We start from the raw sequence: 14,607 nt of genomic DNA, 5'->3' as shown, positions 1-14,607 counted from the left end.
TGAAGAGACCAGATGACCTTCTGCCCCACTCTGTCCCATAGCAGTCACTTAAAAAAGTGATAGATGTTCCCTTTGACACCCCGCTTTACCCCCCCCCCCCCCCCCCCCCCCCCCCCACACACACACACACACACAGCACCATCCTCTCTGCTGCTATGTGCTGCGGGTAACAGCCTTTCTTTCTTTCCATTCTCCCAGAATGAGGAGGAGGAAGATGGAAGAGAAAGTGGGCAGGTTTGAAGCGAAGTGGAGGAGACAGTCCACCACCACCCGTGCCACAAACCCCCCAGCTCCACATCAGTATGCGGTGGCTGTTGCTAAGGTGATAAAACCGCTGGATGGGGGCCTAACTGCAGAAACATCAATAGTGCAGTGGAGAACAGGGTAAAGCAGGTAAGGACAATGACAAAGAGTGAGTGAGGTGATGGACTGGAGGGGAACACTTCCTGAACATACAGTATAGACTACTATATACTTCTATGTATCACTATTCTGTGTACATTGACTGGCCATCATTTTGCGACCACTGGACCTGTCTGATGATACCCAGTACAAAATCGTCTTGCCTTATAAAGATAATAGTACTCTGTTTAGTTTGTCAACATTAACCAAAAGCACTGGAAAAAAAATGTGATACAAGCAAACCTTATTAAGTTGCTATTGCTGCAATGTCACATTCCATACAGGTTGTGAGCTGTAATACTTGTATTTTCTTTTATATATTTACGACTGGTGATTGATGAATTTCTGCAACAATTTAACACACATGCCATTTCCCCAATTTAAATTTACAGTGGTACCTCTACTTACGAAATTAATTGGTTCTGGAAGAAAGTTCTGAAGTAGAAAATTTTGTAAGTAGAGACACATTTTCCATGTAAATGCCCTAATCCCTTCCAAGCCTCCCAAAATTCAGACATAATTGTTTTATAACGTATAAAAATGCATCAAAACATGTAACAAATATATGTTACAATTAGATTATTGCACAATAAATGAGAGTTGTGCATTATGTAAAAAATAAAGAATAGTGTAAAGAATAAAAATGATGGTCATTTACCTTTTTAACTGCTGCCCTCTTAGTTTTTTGCCTTCTTTGGTTCATGTTCTCTCTCAGAAGTGTTTTTGCCTGGTGTTTTGTAAAGAGCTGATTCAAAGATGTTTGTTTTTTTAACAATCTTTTTTTTAATCACTCACTCACTCACTCACTCACTCACTCACTCACTCACTCACTCACTCACTCACACACGCTTACATCATGTAAGCCGCACATCATCTCCCGAAGGCAAGTGACGGTTCCACTCCTCAACCTGGAGCCCTTGTTTTTTTTTTGTTTTTGTTTTTTTAAACAATCCTTCGAAAATGTCCAAGGCAAACATCATCATAGATCATTGATCGCCCGAATGGTGAAAACTTTTTCTGGGTGATTCTTTTCAATAAATTCGAAAGTTCATGGAAACTTCAGGTACGGCGAGGCATCTTCCCCCCAAAAAAAAAGGCCCGTCTCGTCGCAAATAAAAACTTACTGTGCAACGTAGCCTTCATCAATCACCAATTGTTTGAATTTTTGCACAAATTCGTCGGCCGTTAGTTAATACATTTACGTAAAACTATCTGAACACCTCATGGCCCGAGGGCCGAATAACGAGGACGCTACATAGACACATTCTATTCTATATCTATGGTAATATAGGGTACAGGTCCCTCTTAGCCAATAGGATACCAGGAAGATGCCAGTAATAGCCAATGGCAGAGCAGCTGTAAGTATGTTGCGTTCAGGGAGCTGCGATAGCATCCCATACTGTATTTTTACCTTTTGTATCCTGAAACTTGTTTCGTAACAAGAGGCAATATTTTCCTGTTGAGGAGTTTCGTAACTTGAAAATTTCTTATGAAGGGATGTTCGTAAGTAGAGGTACCACTTTATTTACACTTTGCTCTCTTGGAGCTACTTAATTTAAACTAGGGATAGACCGATTATCGGCCTGGCAGATGATCGGCGTCATCATGTTGACGAATATCTGCATCGGCCTTTTTAAAAAAATCTTATGACCGATAAGAGGTCAATTTAAAACTGTATTGACTTCAGCGAACAAAACAGTCGTATCAATTTTCAATTAATTTTATAAGAGATGCTACTGACCTTGGGCACTCTGTGCATCTTTTGCTTTGGTTTAAAGTAAAAATAACTCTTAAGTACAAGTTTGACATATCAATTATTTTGAAAATTTTGGAAAACTTTATTTACTGTATAAAACCATATGAAGCTGATTACTTTTTAAAATTTTGCAAATCTGAAAGGTTGCTCAATAAACAAGCTGAAAGGCATTTCAAAAAGTTTGTATTTTTGTCAAATTATATATGTTTACAGGGTGACACAAAAAAATGGGGACTTTTTAACAATCCAATAAAACCAAGAATGATGGAAGAAAAATATTGTATTCATAGTAATTGACTTTTGAGTAGTCACAGATACCTATACCAAGTACCGATACCACTAGTACTATTGATATGTAAAATTTCCACACACACACAAAAGACAGATAATTTAAAATTAACACCTACAATATCCTAATTGCATGAAATCAAAGGCAATTTTCTATGAGAGCCGCCGTGTTGCGAGTCCTTAAAATAAGACTGGTATCAGCACCAATATGACGTATCGGTACTCACCCAACTCTAGTAAATAGCTAACACAAAAATTAGACACACCTTCCAGTTTAACATAGTGAGTAGAAAGAAATATTTGATAAATAGTTCTTTTATTTGATTTCAAGAGATTGTGAAAGTGGTTTAATGTTATGGCCAGTCCATGTTAAAAAGCCCGATAAGGTGAGTAAAAGAACATGTAAGAATACTCTCCCGCATTATGTACTGGGTCAGGTAGGAAGTAGAGGAACTGTATGTATTTTCCAAAATACTACTCAAATGCATTTCTTCTGGCTGAGCTTTGTAGTATGTGATTTATACTGTAAATAAACAGATCACAAACGAGTGTTTTCTCTGTTTCTGTGTGTGCACGTGTAATGTGGCATTTGATTCTACAACAAACAAACAAAGCAGGAATCCTCCAATTTCCTCTCAAAACAATTACAATGTTTTTACTGGTGAGGCTTTCATTCCCCTTGATATGTCGGATATTAGCTTTGTTGCCAAAGGCAGCATGAGCTGTAGAAGACAAGAACTCATATTTTTTCTGTGTGTGTGCGTGTATGCGTATGCAATGAGAGAGGCAATGCGGCCAGGCTGCAGATATCATCCATCTCCCTGTCAGCGGCCCAAGGGCTGCTGGGAAAGTAGCAGGCACCTCCCCACCTCCAACAACAGACACTGCATTCAAATGTTCAGTCACAGAATGCTTTAGAAAAACCTGCCACGCTCCTCCCTCGCCTCACCAGCACGCAGCGCCATTAACCCCGTGATGCGGGATCACGACACAAGAACTCAGTCTGGCCACCGCTGCTGTGAGTCATATCAGAATACAGCATCCAGTTGTTCGGAAGCAATACAGTTCGCCATCTCCACTTTACAAAACAGTCATGACACCTTAAACACAGTTGATAACAAACTGCACAAATTCAGTGACATCACCATACAATTCCTTAAATCAGATTCATTGTCTGCATGGGGGGGGGGGGGGGGGGGGGGGGGGTGTAACACTGAGGAAAAAAATGATTTTGTGCCATTGTAGATTAGGGATGTAACGATATCTAAAAATCACGATACGATATCACGATATGAAGCTCACAATACGATAATTATCATGATATTGTGGGGAGGTTGGCGATATTTAAAAAAAGGTCACGATATTGTAAATAAATGAGCTCATACTAAAAATAAAAAGCACAATATTGTGCTTTTGTACATAACAGCAATACATATAAACAGACTACAATCACTAATAACACTTAATATTGAGGCACTTACTTACCTAATGCAAGCCCACATTGAGTTCTTCCACATATTGACTCGCTACACAAGCATATTACGATGATCATCTAACGATTAGCATAGATTTTAAACATAGGCCAAAACATCCCTAATGAAAATCATACTGTACTAAAAAAAAAAAAACTAACCACCAGAGGGTGCTAGAACTGCACAAATGGAAATCAACCTGACTTTTAGCAGATGTGTGGCTTTTAAATATCGTGAACATGACGGCGACGATATTGTGGCAGTTTTAATATCGCGATATCACGATATTGCCATTATCGTTCCATCCCTATTGTAGACATTACCTTGGTTTCATAAATTATATTTACTTTTTTTTTTTCAAGTAATCAACGCTAATTAAAAACATTAGGTATATTTCAATGTGCTACTTGTTTTCTTCTGTGTAATGTGTTTACATCAAATTTTGTAATACATTTTAAATTAAATTAATAATAAAGATTTACTCAGTTAATGTGTTTAATTTTAGAAGTGCTAAAAACGAGTACATTTTACGAGAGAGGGAGAAGTTTCTATAATTTGACGTTTAAATAAACATACATTATAATGCACGTTGTATATAATTACATTATTTATGTACACTAACCACTAATATATTTGTTAATTTAATCATTATTGAATTATTTTTCCTGCTTATTGTCATTCGGGAAACATAGAACTATGACTTATGTATTATTCAGTTATATAGTGTCTTGCTTAAAATACTTAAAGGTCAGATTTCACACATTTCCATGTTAATCTTGAAACCTTTAGAACACCTTTACAAAGCATAATTTTCATTACAAAGTGGTTATATTGTAGCTGTAAAGCAGTTTAATCACTAAATACAAGTCAGAAGGCGTCCTCGAAGATTTGAATCTAGCGTCCTGGTGTCTTCAGGTGTTTCCGGAGCAGTGACGTCATAGACGACAAAGTCGCCACAGCAGCGTTTGTTTTTTTTGTGCGGGTTCGCTCCTCCGCCTGGGAGACCCCATGTGGCTTGCATGAAGTAAGCTTGTGTGTGAGTGTATGAGTGAGTGGTTACATAAAAAAAATAAAAATAATAAATGCGTTCGGTTGTATGCGCTTGTGTTGAGTTGTTTTCCAGTTCAACGATGGTTTATCGTGTCGCATTTGGTTGCACTAATGGTCAAGGGAGTGACGGGAGCTTCTTTAGCTTTATAAAGGGGGAAAAAAATCCTACGTGACCAGTGATATGAAAAGTCAATCGGCAAGGAAGAAAACATCGTGAGTTATGCTCGCCAACCAAGCACTCAAGCTTTGTGCTGATCATTTTGAGGATTTAGTGCTACCGTTGTTGTTTCGTACTGTGCATCCGATATTTTTTTATGAATGGAAAATGCAGCTAAAGTTTGTCGCCACGTTAACTTGTCATGAACAGCCGACGCATTACTATTATTCTCATTAGCACAACGTAGCCGCCTGTTGACGTCTTTCACGCTTTAGTGCTACAGAAAGTTGAGGTTGCTTGAACAAATACATACAGAACAGAAACAGAAGTTCACAAACATACAGGTCTATATTTCCGATCCGCTCTGCTGTATTGTGGCTTCCTTCGTGACACTTTCCACATCTTCGTCATCGTCATTGAGAAACTCCGACGTCCTAATCGGATCAAACACATCGGGCTGGACAATGCTGTATTCTGTCGTCCCTTCTGTCTTGAAATCATCTTCCCCCTCGGATTTAAAAAAGTTTGGTCGCCATTGATTGAATGTGTAGCATCCAAGAAACAGTGGACTGTGCACTGTAATAGGCGAAGGCCGAGTTGCCATGGACGGCGCACTGGTCACGTAGTTTTTTTTTTTTTCCTCTTTGGAAAGCTAAAGAAGCTCCCGTCACTCCCTTGACCATTAGTGCAACCAAATGCGACACGATAAACCGTCGTTGAACTGGAAAACAACTCAACACAAGCGCATACAACCGAACGATTTTTTTTAACCACTCACTCACACACGCACACACAAGCTCACTTCATGTAAGCCACATGGGGTCTCCCAGGCGGAGGAGCGAACCCGCGACAACCGGCACCGAACGCACTGTGTACAATATGTGTTTGATGTCCCGTGTCTACTGAAACGTCATTTCCAGTAGTCCTAGCAGTAAGTAAAGCAACTTCGGAAACACTCGGAATTTGCTATTAAAACCTGATTTTTAGTCAAACTACGGTTCACAACTTGCTTGAAATGGTATATATGTATTACAAAACAAATGAACTATGGTAATGTGAATTGTATTAAATGTGTGAAACCTGACCTTTAAGTAAACATTTAACCTGAATAATTTGTCATATCAATTTATTTTCAACAAAGACTGAAACTTCAAGTTTTCTTTTCTTTTTTTCCTTTTTTTTTATCCCTGCAATTTAGTTAATTTATTATAAATGAATCCTCAATTTGGGGAAAGTTGCTTGTATTCTTATTTTGTAATTTGAATCTCTATTGCAGTGACTTTCAGCACTAAACAAAAGGACTTTCTTTAACATGATCTCTAATTTGTTTTCCAGAGGCATGGTGTTTGAGTGGTTAGCACGTCTGCTTCCCATTGCAGAAGATGCCAGTTCGAGTCCAGGTTTCGACCTTACTGGGTGGAGTTTGCATGTTCTCCCCATGCTTCATCGGTTTCCTCCCACATTCCGAAAAACTTGCATTGTAGGTTGATTGGAGTGACTAAATGGCCCCTAGGTGTGATTGTGACTATATGAGTGTTTGTATTTATTTCAACGGATTTAGTCCAAGTACTAAAATGTTTTGGATTTAGAGTTCAGTATAATTAAGTGAAGTCAAATAGAAAAAATGAATACAATTACTTATTTATTTCATATTGGTAATCAATTTATGTTTTTAACATTTACTTCATAAGCAATGGCTATGACCTAATTACAATAACTACATAATACTACATTACAGTAAGGAACTTTATAATTACGTTTAGTAAGTTACTTAATATTTCCCACATGTAATCAATCTTTAGTTGCATGTAAATGTTATTTAATTCTGTTCATTGTGATATGCTTGATATTGAGTAGTAGAATTTACTTAATTGGAGTGTGTGCAAATACTTGCAAGATTTTTTTAAGTAAATCTTATGAGTTGTTTTTTTTCAGTGAAAGGGAGGAATGTGTTGTGACAGCCGCTATAACTGGATTACATACTTTCCAGCCTAGCCTTGACTAATTGTTCTTAAAGCTATAGTTCAACATTGTATCGCTTTTTGTGAAGTCTGGAACATTCCAAGTCTTCTTTTTGTACCCGAGCTTTAAGCTTCAAATATATTGCATGATGCATCAAATCGTTAGGAATATGCCACATGGAGCGGCAAATCATATAAAGCAGGGGTGTCCAAACTTTTTCATTTGAGGGCCACATACAGAAAATCAGAAGGACGCAAGGGCCACATAATGTTATGGAAAGAAATTGTGTTTAGTCCTAAAAATTGTACAAATAATTTATTTGTGCTTTTGCATATTTAGAAAAATGTTACGGTATCTTTAACCAATTTATTTGTAATATGGCAGTAGGGTTATTATAGTTTTAGAATTTTTCATTTTAGCTTTTATTTTGTTTTGAGTTTTGTTTTGTTTTTCTATTTAGTTAGTTTTAATTAGTTTTCAGGGTAGTTCTGATAGTTTTTTTTAAATTAGTTTTAGTTCTTTAATAAATGCTTAGTTTTAGGTTAGTTAGTTTCAGTGTTAGTTTTAGGTGTTTTTTTTTTTAATGTGTATTACTTGTGCGCAATAAAAAAACACGATCGGCGCGGCGTCATTATTCCGGTTTATATCAAAATAAATCTACTAAAAATCAAAATCCCCAAAGGCTCATGCATTAAATTAATTACCAAATACTAAAACAAAGGACATTTTTTCTACAATTATAGTTAGTTTTATTTTAGTTAGTTTTGTAAACATAAAATGTAGTTTCAATTAGTTTTCTTTTTTTAAAGAGCATCTTCGTTTTTATTTTATTTCGTTAACGAAATTGTTTTTGGAATTTAAATTTTTTCGTTAGTTTTAGTTAACTAAAATCACCTTTAATAGCCCCTGTGTTTTTCGACACCCTCCCTTCTTACTTTGACCATCTCCAAACATTTTTATTTTTATTTTATTTGAACTGAGTCAAATGCCATTTTTAGCATATGTCGCGGGCCACGAAAAAATGGACGGCAGGCCGCAAATGGCCCCTGGGCCGTAGTTTGGACACCTCTGATATAAAGGAATGTTACGCATATCCATGCAAAATTGAGACTTAATGTATTTTTTTTTTTAATGAAATTTTTGACAAAACCAAATTCCCATTACAGTAATTTAATTATAAAGTATAAGAACAGTGGTTCTTAACCTTGTTGGAGGTATTGAACCACACTAGTTTCCTATACACATTGACCGGAACATTCTTTATTCAACAATACCCCCCCCCAAAAAAAATAAATAAAATAAATAACAATAAATAAATCAATGAATAAATAAATAAATAAATAAACACCGTAATGTAAACAGGTACAAAACAAATACAGTATTTTTGCACAGAGAAAATTCTCAATAAGTTGCAACACTACCATGCGAGTAATTTCTCTGCACATAACATTACGGGTGGGACAAAGGAAGTTTTTGTGCCAAAATCAGCTAACACGCCTCCTGTCCATGAGCTCATTCAAATGTCAACAGTTTTCATCATCATTTTTGCATGCACGGTAAATTTAATTAATTTGGATAATACACAGGACATTAGGTCAAGGACCAGCCACCTGCTCGCCAGTGTTACACTCCATTTCAGTCTTGTTTCACTATTGACTCATTTACTGCATGCACAAATTAATTGGATTACTGTACTTGACAGTTCATTCTCTTTTACATTTTTGCACAAAGGAGATCTGCATTAAATGGGAACTACACAACAAAAAATGGAGAGTTAAAAAATTCAAGGTTATATTTTTCTTTGTTTGTTTTGCAAGATTAAAGCGTATGTAAAAAAAAGTACTTACCGGGTATTTCCTTTCTGGACCAATACACCTTTCACAGTTTATCGCGACAGTCCAGCTGTAGGTCGATTTTCACCTCTCGATTCGTCACAGTTCGTATCAAGTAATGTTCCAAATTCTGATTTTACTGCAGCACTTGGTGAGAAAGTGTTTGATTGACAGGCTAATCCTCCGCACAAAAGTGGGAGGGTTGCAGACCGCGTATTTGTGTGGCTAAACAAATTATGCGTTTGATGTAAAACAGACTCCATCATCGAACTTTATTTATCATTTGAACACGCATTCTGACCAGAAAATACAGTATCTGTAATAATTATTACTTAGCATGGCTTTAACTCAGTCCAGTAGAATGAATGATTCGCTAAAGTTAGCTTGATCTGATGCAAAGGTCTATGCTGCTAACATTCATTCTTAAGCGCACTTACTCTGAAGTCATGTGGAAATATGATTTGAAATGGTCAATTAAGAGTTGATGAAAAGAGTAGTAATGGTTTTAAAGTTACATTTTAGTTTATAAAAAATAATAATAATAATAAAAATAAAAAGGATGGCACATGGAAAAAATAGGATTTAAAATTGTGTAACTTTATTGCGTCAACTGTTTTTATTTTATTTTTTCAATGTTTATTTAATGTTGTAGTTTTTACTGTTTTATATGTCTGATTGTTGCTTTATGAACAGCACTTTGTATACAGGTATAGTCGTTTTTAAAGTGCTCCATATAAAGTTATACACAATATGAGCGTCAAGACCCTTTCTAATATGAATTACGAGATATATTTTCCAAATTCAACAGCTTGTAAATATGAGATGAATGATTTATGCAGATATTATAGTATTGCTGTCATTTTTTAAAATTTATTTATTTATTTATTTATTTATAATCAAGCTGAAGTTGTTTGGAGCGTAAAACAAGTTTTGATTAACATCCAAATACAAAATGACATGATGATTATTGAATTTGAGTTATGAAGTGGTATTGGAGTACATTATTTTTGAAAGGTGTGATCCAAGCATACAGGTAAGATTAAGTTGTCCTGTAATGTCATTATTTGACCTTCTTTATCTTCTCTTTGTCTGCAAGGTGACTTGACCTGAGACCATACTTATTACGGTAACACTGGACTGGACTTCACTTTCCTGAGACGACTTGTCCAAGACAAAATGAATTGGGACTTGCACACACTTGATCTAATCTCTGCCTTCTGCCATCTAGTGGCAGGACATTTAATTGTCCTGCCTGTCACTATGTCACTGGCATTGATAGATGCCCAACCAGGGGTGTAGCTAGCCATAAAGCTCTACTGGGGAACAGTCCCCCTATTATAGTGGTCCGCAACCACCAGTCTATAGTCTGGTACCGCCGGTCTACACGCCACTCGTCTGTACATCATCACCACGGCAGGTATGTATATATATAAATAGAATTAAATAGCAATCAATAAATTAAAAGGCTCTGCTCTCATATTTATTTATTTCATGCTGCAGACCCTGTCAGCATGAAATCTGTCATGAAATGTTATTCAAATGAGGGTGCGGTCCTAAGTGTGTCCTAGGTTGAACTCTTCGCCTATTGGTTGATCGACATGTCAGTCTATACTCGTTCCACAGCAAGGGAGAATTCACACACATGAAAGAAACAGCGGACCTCGTTTTACAAAAACTTGCACTAAGTTGTCGAGCAACTCAAGTTGCACGTTGTGGTGTCAGTGTGACGTGGACAAGATAGTTGTCCATTGCTGGAGCTCTCCATGCAAGCCGGTGAGACTTCCTTGTTCGCTGCTCTAGTGTCTGTAAGTTGTTTACAATGGCGGAGTCCAACCAAAAACACACACACACACCCTCATTTGAATAACATTTCTTGATTAAATAAATGTGAGACCCAGAGGGTCATCAACACAGCCCAGAAAGTCATCGGCTGCTCTCTGCCCAGCTTGGAGGACATTCCCTGCTCTCGCTACCATAGTAGAGCTGATAACATCATAAAGGACTCCTCTCATCCGGGCCACCACCTCTTTCACCTGCTGCCCTCCGGAAGACGCTACAGGTCACACAAAAGTAAAACCAACAGGCTCAGAGACAGTTTTTCCCCCAGAGCCATCACCACCTTAAATAAAAATTGCACAATAAATAAACTCCCCACAAATGCTCTTTAAACTAAGTTTTATTCATTGTTAACATACTACATCATACAAATGCATATAAACCCGTGCAATACTTCCTTAGGACTTCCCTATTTTTAGAAATCTTTTTATTTACATGTTTATGCTAATTTGCACAATGTCGCCTTATTTCACTATTGTATTATTGCACTACTCTGAAAACTGATGTACATCGTCAACCAAGGAATCCATGATCATTCCCCTGAAAAGAAAATTCCCAGTGTAAATATGTTGCTTTCATATGCAAATATTCTCTTGTGTAAATTTTTTGTCCTTAAATATTCTAAATTCTTTGTATCTTTTTTTTATCTTTTCATTATTTTTAATTATTTTTATATGTGTATACTGGAGTGCCATGTCCGATTTTGTTGTTACACAATGTTTACTGTTGTAAACAATGATAATAAAGGTAATTCATTCATTTTATTGATTGTTTTTTTTAATCTCTTTATATATATTTTTGTATTTATTTTCACCTTTATTTATTTATTTTTTGAATCTCGTTTTAAATTTTTTTTTATTTTGATTTTTATTTATTCATGTATATCTATATATTTTGTTGTTTTTATTTATAGTTATTTTTGTATTTAATTTTTGAATAATTTTCACATTTATTTATAATGTTGGCATTTTTGGTAAGCCGTACGTCTGTCTGAGGTGGGGCCCACCTGTCAGCACCGCTAGACGTATAGCGTGCTTGACACACAATAAGTGGGGGACAAGAGCAGCGGAGGGAAAGTAAAGCGTCTATCGTGACATATTAACAACTGAGCAGCAATTTTTTTTAAAAACAAGTCAAAAATTATTTTCGGACCAGTTAAATAAATTTGGTAAAATACTTGCACACCTGAAGCACTCACTGTCTCTTCAATCAATTCCGATTTCAGGACGTCATAACAATTCCCAGAGCACCGAGGCTCCATATACAAATATGTACACTTTTCATCTTTCACAGTCTCACATAGCAAAAGATGCAGCCAGGCAAGCGTGCATGCTTTCTCTTGTTGCAGTGTCATTACAAGAATGGGACTGTGTACAGATGTCTTTGTCCTTCACGGGCTCACTGGTGCCTGCACACAAGCACACATACCTGTTAGCACATCCACTGGAGGAGAGACAGACCTGCTGCTGTATCTTACGTTTGGATCCGTGCATTTACTTCAATAAACTCAAAACCATGTTCATTTCTGAGAATCTAGAAGTTAGATTACCCCAATGACAATATCCTTCCATCCATGCATCCATTCATTAATTTCAGTAAATCAAAAAGCACGTGCCAATGTCTGGTCATTCCCAAAACTGCGTTTGATGGGATGGGAACGGCTGTGGGTAGTTTCGCAACAAAATGAGCTCTGGCGCCACCTAGTGAGACATGAGAAAAGTAAAAAAACAAACAAACAAAAAACGACAGCAACCGCATTGTAAAAAAATGGTTTTGGTTTTCTCTGGGCGAGGATTTGTTTTAGTAAGAGAGGGCTTTGAACAATATGAGAACTTTGTATGGAAGAGTTTTTTTGAATTGTGTGAAAGTTTTTGCAGGGGTGTGTGTGCGTGTGTGAGTATGAGTTTTTTTTGTTTGTTTTTTTTGGTTTGTTTTTTCGGGGGGGGGGTTTTCAGTGTGGGTGGTAAGCTATATGTTATTTTTAGCCCGATTGCCCATAATCAGAATGGTATGGTTAGATCACATATACCCTATGACTTAACAGTTTATTTTTCTAAATTGAGATTTTATGTGCTCGACCAACATAAAGTAGTTAATTTGAAGTGGAAAGGAAATGATACATAGTTTTGAAAATTTTAGGTGAATAAAGTGAACATGGGCCTCTTGTCTGCTTCTCTGACGACCAGTGCCTCTCCTCACTCACTGTCAGCTTAGGCGGACATTCATGTCTTGGTAGGTTTGCAGTTGTGCCATATGTTTCCCATTTTTGGAGTGAATTTAGGGGAATAAGAATACTGAGAGCTGAATAATACAAATGCGCACCACACTTTTCAAATTTATTTTTGCTTCAAATTTTGTAATTACGTGTATGTATATATTAGGGGTGGGACGATACGGGTAAACCACGATTCGATACTGTGACGATATTTGGCTCACGATATCGATAATATAACGATACACGATATCTACGATTTTTGATATGTTGTCAATTTTTTTTTAGCAAGATATCACAATATGTGATATATATATATATATATATATATATATATCCATCCATCCATCCATCCATTTTCTTGACCGCTTATTCCTCACAAGGGTCGCGGGGGCTGCTGGCGCCTATCTCAGCTGGCTCTGGGCAGTAGGCGGGGGACACCCTGGACTGGTTGCCAACCAATCGCAGGGCACACAGAGACGAACAACCATCCACACTCACACGCACACCTAGGGACAATTCGGAGCGCCCAATTAACCTGCCATGTATGTCTTTGGAATGTGGGAGGAGACCGGAGTACCCGGAGAAGACCCACGCGGGCACGGGGAGAACATGCAAACTCCACCCAGGAAGGTCCGAGCCTGGACTCGAACCGGAGACCTCAGAACTGGGAAGCGGACGTGCTAACCACTCGACCCGTGCCGCCTGGAAAATGTCTAATTATGCATTTATTCAATGTCAAAACTTTGTACAATGTACAAAGTTCTGCATAGTGCTTCACTGCCTCTGAGCCTTTTAACTGTAAACATTGTACAAGACACAAAATAAAGTGTATAAACATTTCTAAATTAACTCTGCACAACTGGACACAATACGTCGATATCTACCGTTAGTGTATCGATAATTTATTGCAATAGAGAGCGCAACAATATACAGTGGAACCTCTACTTACGAACGTCTCTTCATACGAAATTTTCGAGTTACGAAACGCCTCAACGGGAAAATATTGCCTCTTGTTACGAAAGAAATTTCTAGATACGAAAGGTAAAAATACATTACGGAACGCAGCATACTTTTGGATATGGCTATTTCCTACCATAGGTACCTCTGAGCGTAAATACTAGATGTTTGTGCATCGTTCAATTGCGACGAGACGGGCCATTTTTTTTTAAAAAGATGCCTCGCCATACCAGAAGTTTCCATGAAGTTTCAGAATTAGTTTAAAAGAATCGCCCAGAAAAAGTGTTCACCTGTCGGGCGTTTGCTCACTAAGATGATGTTTGCCTTGGACATTTCCGAAGGATTGTTTAATAAAAAATAAAAAAACATCCATGGATCAGTTCTTTCCAAAACACCAGGCAAAAAAACAAAAAACAAAAAACAAAAAAACAACAACACTTCTGAGAGAGGAGAACATGAACCAAAGAGGGCAAAAAACGATGAGGACAGCAGTTTAAAAGGTAAATGACCATCATTTTTATTTGTTACTCTGTTCTTTGTTTTTTACATTATGCACAACTCTCATTTATTGTGCAATAATCTAATTGTAACATGTATTTGTTACATGTTTTGATGCATTTTTATGCTTTATAAAACATTTATGTCTGAATTTTGGGAGGCTTGGAACGGATTAAGGCATT

General features: G+C 37.1%; 2 protein-coding genes across 5 annotated transcripts in view; one reads left to right on the top strand and one right to left on the bottom strand.

Annotated features, from left to right (window-relative positions):
* Positions 1–11,584, top strand: part of LOC144006686 (uncharacterized) — a 68,185-nt gene extending 56,601 nt beyond the window's left edge. Inside the window, exons 4-5 of one of the 2 annotated variants that reach the window (XM_077505674.1) lie at positions 199–393; positions 6,461–11,584. In XM_077505674.1, the coding sequence (XP_077361800.1) occupies positions 199–388 (190 nt within the window). In that variant the 3' untranslated portion in view covers positions 389–393; positions 6,461–11,584. Of the gene's footprint in view, positions 1–198; positions 2,329–6,460 lie in introns of those variants that run through there. The other variant, XM_077505673.1, reaches the window with a different exon arrangement.
* The window catches only part of LOC144006685 (sialate:O-sulfotransferase 1-like), a 236,931-nt gene that overhangs the window by 42,881 nt on the left and 179,443 nt on the right, over positions 1–14,607 (bottom strand). The window contains exon 12 of one of the 3 annotated variants that reach the window (XR_013279901.1): positions 11,667–12,163. The exons of 1 other annotated variant lie outside the window; for it this stretch is intronic. The gene's annotated coding sequence lies outside the window, so the exon portion shown is untranslated. Of the gene's footprint in view, positions 1–11,666; positions 12,164–12,435; positions 12,456–14,607 lie in introns of those variants that run through there. One more of the 3 variants, XR_013279904.1, reaches the window with a different exon arrangement.

Source organism: Festucalex cinctus, chromosome 18, assembly GCF_051991245.1.
Source record: "Festucalex cinctus isolate MCC-2025b chromosome 18, RoL_Fcin_1.0, whole genome shotgun sequence".
Lineage (NCBI taxonomy): Eukaryota > Metazoa > Chordata > Actinopteri > Syngnathiformes > Syngnathidae > Festucalex > Festucalex cinctus.
Note: the sequence above shows the minus strand (reverse complement) of the source record. Positions and strands in the feature narration are given on the sequence as shown.